At 49.5% G+C, this 8,783-nt stretch overlaps 1 protein-coding gene across 1 annotated transcript in view; it reads left to right on the top strand.

Moving 5' to 3' along the window:
- The window catches only part of PRDM16 (PR/SET domain 16), a 516,952-nt gene that overhangs the window by 463,694 nt on the left and 44,475 nt on the right, over positions 1-8,783 (top strand). Inside the window, exon 5 of the mRNA XM_053281292.1 lies at positions 4,155-4,257. Within this exon, the coding sequence (XP_053137267.1) occupies positions 4,155-4,257 (103 nt within the window). The remainder of the gene's footprint in view (positions 1-4,154; positions 4,258-8,783) is intronic.

Here is an 8,783-nt window from a genome sequence, read left to right as displayed (position 1 = left end):
GCCCTTCTCCACAAGATCTCCATGCTCTCAACTCCTGCCTATGGGCTCCCCAGAAGCATTTGGTGGGCAACTGTGTGAAACAGGAGGCTGGATCTGATAGGCCTTGGGCCTGATCCAGCAGGGCTGTTCTTATGTACTGATGATGATGATGATGATGATGATGATGATGATGATGATACCGCCTAGAGTCATTGACTGCATAGAGTCTTTGGAGGAGGAGGTATATAAGAAATTTTTAATATAATAATAATAAGAAAAAGAAATAGAAAAAATCACAAAATACAAAGCTCTACAAATTGAAATTGAAAGGCTGTGGCAGAAGGAACAAAATAATCCCAGTGGTGATTGGTGCCCTGGGTGCAATTCCAAAACAACTTGAAGAGCACATCAACACCATTATCATCATCATAGTAGTAGTAGTAGTAGTAGTAGTAGTAATGATGATAGATAGATAGATAGATCTCAGGGGGAACTGTCACATCCCCAGGGTTGTTGCTGTTTGTTGCCACGTTGTGCTATATAGCAGGAAACGAAAGCTGACTCGGCTCCATTTTCAGCTCCCCAAGTAAATGAGCTCCACCTTTTAAAAAAGAAAGAAAGAAATTGGCTGAAAGATCAATGCCACCGTTTGGGTAGCAACTGAGCTGGAAACTCTGACCATGGGGGAATGTCTAAAACCTGCCCCTTTCTTTCTGAGGACCTCTCTAATATTTTTGCCTCCCCATGCGCCAGCTTCCTAGTCCCCGATCTGAAAAGTGGGTCGGCACCTTCGGATACACAGATTGGAACTTCTGGGAACTGCATGTGCCCTGTCGTCACGAGGGCCTGCCCTCCGCTTAATTGTCCATAAGTAGCATGGTATAGAGATGATTCACTGCTGTTGTCCACTGTTGCCTCGCTGGCTTCCATGGCCGTCCGTGTCTTGCTTTTGCTTTTGTGGGTCCCGTGATAACATTCCCCAAGCATCCCCTGACTGGGACTTGAGTTCCCTCCGATCCCCAGATGTTGTTGACGACAACTCCCAGCAACCCCAGCTGCAATGGCCTGTGGCTGGGGATTCTGGGAGTTGCAGTCATCAGCATCTGGGAATCCCTGTTAGAAGGAACACTGATCGGGAGACATATCTGCCCAAGAGAATGTGTGTGGGGTCTGCATCAGATGTGGAGGATAGTGGATATTCATCGCAAATCCGGGTCCGAAGCCCCATGGAGCTACTGGTGAGCAGCAAGAGGCTTTCCTCATTCATGTTTGTGGTGGGGTGAATTCCAGACTCACAGATCGTCACGGCTTGTGCAGAGACGCGTCTGATACCAAACGGCAGGTCGGGAAAGCCCTGCTTTGGAGTGAGAAATCTCTGGTTGCATTCTGAGTTGCTGGAGTTGGAGGAAGCTTGTTGCACAAGGGAACTTCCCACCCACTGCACCCCCATGGTGCCCTCCAAAAGGCCAGTCCTGAAGGTTGCGTTGGGGGGCGGTGCTCTTCAGAACAGGGTGTGTTGGGCTGTGGGGGACTAAACAGAGAGGAGGAGATTACGACAAATCGGATGGAGGTGACACATTTCCATCGCACTCACCAGCAGTGCCCACACCCCACCCCACCCCCTTTCAGAAGGTAGCAAGCATGCATTGTCCCTTTTGCTAAGCAGGGTGCACTCTGGTTTGCATTTGAATGGGAGACTACATGTTTGCACTGCAAGATATTCCCCTTAGGGGATGGGGCTGCTCTGGGAAGAGCATCTAGGTTCCAAGTTCTCTCCCTGGCAGCATCACCAAGTTAGGGCTGAGAGAGACTCCTGCCTACAACCTTGGAGAAGCCGCTGTCAGTCAGTGTACCAGGCCTGCTCAACTTAGACCCCCCCCACAAATGTTTTTGAACTACAACTCCCATCATCCCCAGCCACAGTGGCCAATAGCCAGGGATTATGGGAATTGTAGGCCAGCATCTGCAGGAGGGCCGAAGTTGAGCAGCCATGAAATCCTGAGCTAGATGGACCAAGGGTCTCACTCAGTATATGGCTTTTTTTCCCCCCAGATTGTGAGCCCCTTGGGGACAGGGAGCCATTTTATTTATTTATTTGCATCTGTGTAAACCGCTTCGGAAACTTTCATTGAAAAGCGGTATACAAATATCCGTTGGATTGGATTGGATGACATGGCCGCTGCCTATGTTCCTATAGACAGGTCATCCTGGAGAGACTCTATCTATGTGGTCGCTACGAGTCGACACCGACTTGACGGCACTTCATCAATCAATCAATCAATGTTCCTATATTCTAAAAAAAAAAAAAAAAAAAGACTTTCGAGGATGTAGGGAACTACTGTAAGGCAGTGTTCTTTGTTATGAGGTCTGAGGCCCTGTGGCAGTCTGCATCTACCCTAAAGGCACTTTTTGGGCCTTTGGCTGAAGTTGCACAATCCCACTGGCACCATGCAGAGATGATCTTTCTCACTGTGCTCTGTGTGTGTGTGTGTGTGTGTGTGTGTGTGTGTGTGTGTGTGTGGTCCTCCTTTCAAGGAAACAGAGCCTTCTTGAGCACAGAGTGCTGGGAAGTGTAGCCCTTCCATGCACCTTCCTCCACCACCCTCCAGCGCTTAAGAGCTCTGTCCCTCTTAAAAGGGCCTCGCGGCACTGAGGAAACGGCAGTACTATTCAGAGATCAGCATGCTGGGAAATGGAGCACACCCTGAGGTCATTCACACGATCGAAAAGTGTGTTCTACCCGGGTTTGGGAGCTCTGTGCACTCCCAATTTTTGGTTGTGTGGAAGCCAGGGCGGAGGAGAACCTGAGTAGAAATGATTGTGTGGAAGCCAGGGAAAAGGAGAACCTGGGTAGAAGGGATTGTGTGGAAGCCAGGGAGGAGGAGAACCTGGATAGAAGGGATTGTGTGGAAGCCAGGGAGGAGGAGAACCTGGATAGAAGGGATTGTGTGGAAGCCAGGGAGGAGGAGAACCTGGATAGAAGGGATTGTGTGGAAGCCAGGGAGGAGGAGAACCTGGATAGAAGGGATTGTGTGGAAGCCAGGGAAAAGGAGAACCTGGATAGAAGGGATTATGTGGAAGCCAGGGAGGAGGAAACCCTGGGTAGCTTTTAATCCTACCTTGCTTCCCACACAACTGGAAATTGGGAGCCCATGCAACTCCCAAACCCAGTTAGTTTCTGATTGTGTGGACGGCCTCACTGAAAGGTTTTGTCAACGTTCTACCCGCTTCAGCTATAGTGAAGATGACTGCTCTAGGAGCAGAAGGGACATTCCAACCCAGAAGTGGCGTGGGCAGGAATGTGTGATGTGTGGGGGGCACTATTTGGTGTGGAGGTGAATGGAGCAGAGGAACCCCTTCTCACATGGAGCTCCCTGAAGGCATCACAACTGTGCAGGATTTGAGCCATATTCAGAGACTACGTTCTATGTATGTCCAGATGCACATACCCTCGTACCTGGTGTTTTATGTTGAATGACTGTACCTGTTCTCCTTGTAGAAGTGAACCTCGCGAATGCACGATACAGGCTGAAACTGTGAAGAATGTGCACATGAGTACGCGTGTTGGGCATAATGTGTGAATAGGGCGTTTGGATCATAGCATCCTTCTTAGGACACATGTGGTCTCACTTTCAACCCATGAAAGCCAGCATGGAGTTGGGGTTAGAGTGTTGGATTGGGTCCAGGGAGGCCTGAGTTCAGGTCCCTGTTCAGCCATGAAACTCACTCTGGGGAAGTCGCTAAATTCTCAGATTAACCCCCCTCACAGGGTTGTTGTGAGGATAAACATAAACCATGGGCAGCACTCTGGACTCCTTGGAGAAAGAGAGGGATATAAACGTGAACAAGAAATAAATAACCCCCCTCTTAAAAGTCAACATGGCTTGTGCATCGCCATCATGTCAAAGGGGTATTTGGGAATCAGTGAAACATCACTTGGGTGAAAATGGCTAAAAATTGTAAAAATCGTTAAAAATGGTAAAACCCTGAAAATCTGACCATCACGCACAAGAACCATGGCAATGAGTAGGAAGAAGTGCTCTTTATCAAACGAATCAACCGACCGCATTTATTCTCCGTGTGCCGAAAATTTCCAAATAGGCTGAAATGAAACCAAAGCAGCTCTGCAGATTTAACATGTATATTTCCCTCTCTCTTTTTCTGTCAATGTCTAGATTTATTATAAAGTTATTAAAGAAATAGAACCGGGAGAAGAGTTGCTGATGTATATGAAAGAAGGCGCTTACCCTGCTGGGAATATGACACCCAGCTTGGAAGGTGAGAACCCCTCCCTCCTTCCCTCAAAGATGTCCCCCCCCCTTCAAGATGCACACAAAGACACAAGAAGCCGCATGCTCATTTTTTCCTGCCCCACTGTGCGACTACAGCCATGTGTGAGCGTGTCTGTAAGATGCTCACTTCCTGTGAGTGTGCCTTTAAGGTACCCACTTCCTGTGAGTGAGCCTTTAAGGCACCCACTTCCTGTGAGTGAGCCCTTAAGGCACCCACTTCCTGTCGCTCCTGAACAGGAAGTGAGCATCTTAAAGACATACAGGTTACATAGCAGTGTGCGTTGTGGTTTTCTTGTCACGGTCGGGTCTGCTTTGTCGTGAAGCATATGCAAGCGGAATCTGTGATTTGAACTGCTGAAGGCATGCTTAGCTGTTCCGTGAAGCTAGGCCATTTGATCCATTATAAACAACAAATTCCAGACCGGGTGCCATTTTGTTCGTCCTAAATTTCCTACTCTGCGGGTCAAAGTGGATATTAAATGCAAACCTGCGTACATGCATAACCCTTCCCTCCTCTTGCTGGAGGAGGAGAGCTGGTCTCGCAGAAGCGAGCATGAATTGTTCCCTCTGCTAAGCAGGGACTGCCTTGGTTGGCATTTGGAGGGGAGACAGGGTGGTCATTCACACTGACCTCAAAAACTGTGTTCTGCCCGAGTTTGGGAGGTCTGTGTGCTCCCAGTTTTCAGTTGTGTGTGGAAGCAAGGTTAGAGGAAAACCTGGGTAATTGTGTGGAAGCCAGGGAGGAAGAAAAGCAACCCAGGTTTCCACCCAACCAACAATTGGGAGCACACACAGCTCTGAAACCCGGGTAGGACACAGTTTTTGACTGTGTGGACGCTTACATGTGAGAGCTCTAAAATATTCCCCTTAGGGGATGGAGCTGTAGCTCAGTGGTGCAGCATCTGCTGGGCATGCAGAGCATCTCAGGTTCAGTCCCCTGCTCTGCTCTGCATCACCAGGTAGGGCTGAGAGAGACTCCTGCCTGAAACCCTTGAAGAGACAAGTCATGCTTGCTACCACAAGACCAGCTCTCCTCTCCTTAGCTAAGCAGGGTCTGCCCTGGTTGCATATGAATGGGAGACTTGATGTGTGAGCACTGGAAGAGATTCCCCTCAGGGGACGGAGCCGCTCTGGGAAGAGCAGAAGGTCCCAAGTTCCCTCCCTGGCAGCATCTCCAAGATAGGACTGAGAGAGACTCCTGCCTGCAACCTTGGAGCAGCCGCTGCCAGTCTGTGTAGACAATACTGAGCAAGATGGACCAAGGGTCTGACTCCGTATATGGCAGCTTCCTATGTTCCTATGTTACTGTGCTTGCTCCCCCATATCCAAACCTCTAGATATTTTCGGAAAGAGGAAACAAAGGCAGGAAAGAATGCGAGCCAAGGGCTTTTAACATTCATTTTTGGGTGATCTGTTATGCATCCCGGAGCTCCTTTTTCTTCTCCTCCTCCTTTCATTATTCCGAAATGACATATTTTGAGCCGGCGTTCAAAAAACACCCCACCTTGTTCCAACAATGCTCCATTTGGGCATATTGATCTGCCTCCTCCCAACAGCCTATCAAGGCGCGGGCCGCTGCCAGCTAATTGCCTTCCAAACGTAATAGCCTATCATCATCAAACCTTTGACTTTTTAAATAGTTATTTGTTATCCCCTTCTCTCTCTTTTTTGCCTCCAGTGAAGCCTTCTCTCCCGGCTCCTCTAGCGGAACTCTGAATTGCCTAAGAAAGGAACCGCTAAAATGTTCCACGTAAAGATAATTATCATCCCCGTGCCCGCGTGCGCACATACACACACACACACACACACACACAAACCATACACCAGAAAACCTTTTCTTGAAACGGCAGTCGAATGGGGCAGCACCCCTTATCACTGCAGGAATTTTTGAGTTGCGCTCTTGAATTCCTTTGAGATCCGGCTCTGGGAGATTAGCATGTAGATGCTACGCAATTGTGTTCCCCTCGGCCTCCTTGAAAGCTATTACGGCCTGATGTGTGCTCCCCCACCCACCCACCCACCCCAACCTGCCCCTGGTTATTTTCTTGCTATGTCCTGAGTGTTGCTGATGGAACGCAAGATAGAGGCGGGTTTGACAAAACAGGACAGAAAAAAGGACTGGCAGAAATGAATTGCTCTCTCTCGCTCTCTCTCGCTCTCTGCTGGATACAGACCCGGCGGGTGACATGTCAAAGGCCTGACAAAAATGAGATTTTTCTCCCAAACACTATAAGGCCACCAGCCCTGGTCTGACTCCAATCACATGAGGTCCCATCTCACAGGAGCACAGGAAGCTGCCGTCTACGGAGTCCGGCCCTCGGTCATTCTGGCTCCGTATTTCCAGCACTGACTGGTAGCAGCTCTCCGAGGTTTTCGGCAGAGGTCTTTCCCAGCCCTACCTGGAGATGCTTCCAGGGATGGAAACGGAGACCTTTTTTCATGCAAAGCAGACGCTCTCCCACTGAGCCCTGCCCCTAAGGGGAATAGATTGCAATACTCACATGCAGTCTCATAGGAACACAGGAAGCTGTCTTATACTGAGCCAGACCAGGGGTCCATCTCACTCAGTATTGTCTACACTGACTGGCAGCAGCTTCTCCATGGTTACAGAAGGGATACTCTCTCAGTCCTATCTGGTAAGCTGCCAGGGAGGGAACTTGAGACCTTCTGCCTGCAAGCCTGCAGGTGCTCTTCCCAGAGCTGCCCCCATCCCCTAAGGGGAATATCTTCCAGAGCTCGCACATGTAGTCTCCCATTCAAATGCAAACCAGTGTGGACCCTGCTTAGCAAAGGAGACAGTTCATGCCTGCCACCATGAAACCAGTCCCCCCCCCCCAAAAAAAATGGTGGAAGATTTCTACATAGGAATATAGGAAGGGCCCTGCCTTCTAGGAACCTCGGGCCCTTGTTCTATCCAGCTCATTGTTTTCTGCAGTGACTCCCCAGTCAGTAGAAGGCAGCTTGCTATGTTCCTGTGCCCCTGGGAGATCCATGGTTTGGGCCCACCCTTGGCTGAAGACCCTGAAACTCCCTGGAAAGCTCTCAGCTGTGGACTTGAGAAGAAATGTCAGGGAGATCTCCTCACTCTTGCCTTCCCAGTGAGAAGTGGTGTCTCTTCCCACAGCTAGGATTCCCACCGAGGTCATTCACAGAGTCAAAAACTGGGTTCAACCCGGGCTTGGGAGCTGCGTGTGCTCCAAATTTTCGGTTCCGTGGATGCAAGGGAGGAGGGAAACCTGGGTAGACGGGATTGTGCAGAAGCAAGGTTGGAGGAAAAGCTGGGTAGACGGGATTGTGCGGAAGCAAGGTTGGAGGAAAAGCTTGGTAGCTTTTCCTCCTATCTTGCTTGCTTCCACACAGTCCCTTCTACCGAGGTTTTCCTCCTCCCTTGCTTCCACACAACCAAAATTTGAGAGCACACACAGCTCCCAAGCCCAGGTAGAACCCAGTTTTTGACTGTGTATGACCTCATTGTCATGCAGCTTGTTCCTGATTCTACAGCACGTGCACAAAAACACACACACATACACACAACACACAAAAGAATAATCGTCAATGCATTAATGATAACGGAAGAGGATATTTTTGGAGAATATGATGTTCTATCCATTTTTTTCACGAATATTCTTTTCTGTCCACGAGAAAGACAGAGCAATACCTGAACTGCAAAACCAACCCTCCAAAATGGAGGCTGGCGGGCAGCATACAGAAAGTTTTGCGGTGGGGGGGGGGGGCGGTTTCTAAACCCCATGAAGCAGTAATTGAAAAGCTTCTGTTTCGAGCCGACGGCTGCACAGAGAAATTCGGGCGCTTCCCATCTCCCTCCCAGAAGTTGTCTTGCTGGAAAATTTACAGCGCCGAGCTGATTGTTTACTTTGGCACTCTGGTCAGGATGCCGCCTTGTAAACTTAATAATAGCTGCCCTCCTTTTAATTTGTTTGACCTTGACGACAATAATTTATTATGTGCGTTAGAGAGAGGCTTCTTTTCTCCCCCCCCCCCCGGCCTTTCACGTTTCTTTAAAACAAAGAATTGGGCGTCTTTCTCCCTGCTCCGTCTCGGAATTCCCTTTGGCTTCGGCTGGTGAGCGAGCCGTGAAGAGCCGGAGAGTTTCTTTGGAGGAATATTTGAGTTCGGGCGGAAAAACCCGTGGAGGTTTTCCTCTCTGAACAGACATCATTATCTTTGTCACTGGCCAGGGCCAAACGTTATGTTGGGGCTCTTCGCTTTGCCTAGGGACAAAGATAACTGCCACACTGAGTCAGACCCTTGGTCCACCTCGCTCAGCATTGTCTGCACAGACTGGCAGCAACCTTCTGCAAGGTTGCAGGCAGGCGTCTCTCTCTCTCAGCCCTCTCTTGGAGATGCTGCCAGGGAGGGGACTTGGAACCTTCTGCAGGCAAGCAGGCCGGTGCTCTTCCGGGAGAAGTGTATTCCGCTTCTCTCCTCTGCCACAAGCCTCCCTCTGACAGCAAATGCCGATGTTTGAAAAAGTTCATATTGGGGGATTAA

The sequence above is a fragment of the Hemicordylus capensis genome, chromosome 16 (genome assembly GCF_027244095.1).
Source record: "Hemicordylus capensis ecotype Gifberg chromosome 16, rHemCap1.1.pri, whole genome shotgun sequence".
Taxonomy (NCBI): Eukaryota; Metazoa; Chordata; class Lepidosauria; order Squamata; family Cordylidae; genus Hemicordylus; species Hemicordylus capensis.
This window is presented reverse-complemented; position numbering and strand designations above follow the sequence as displayed.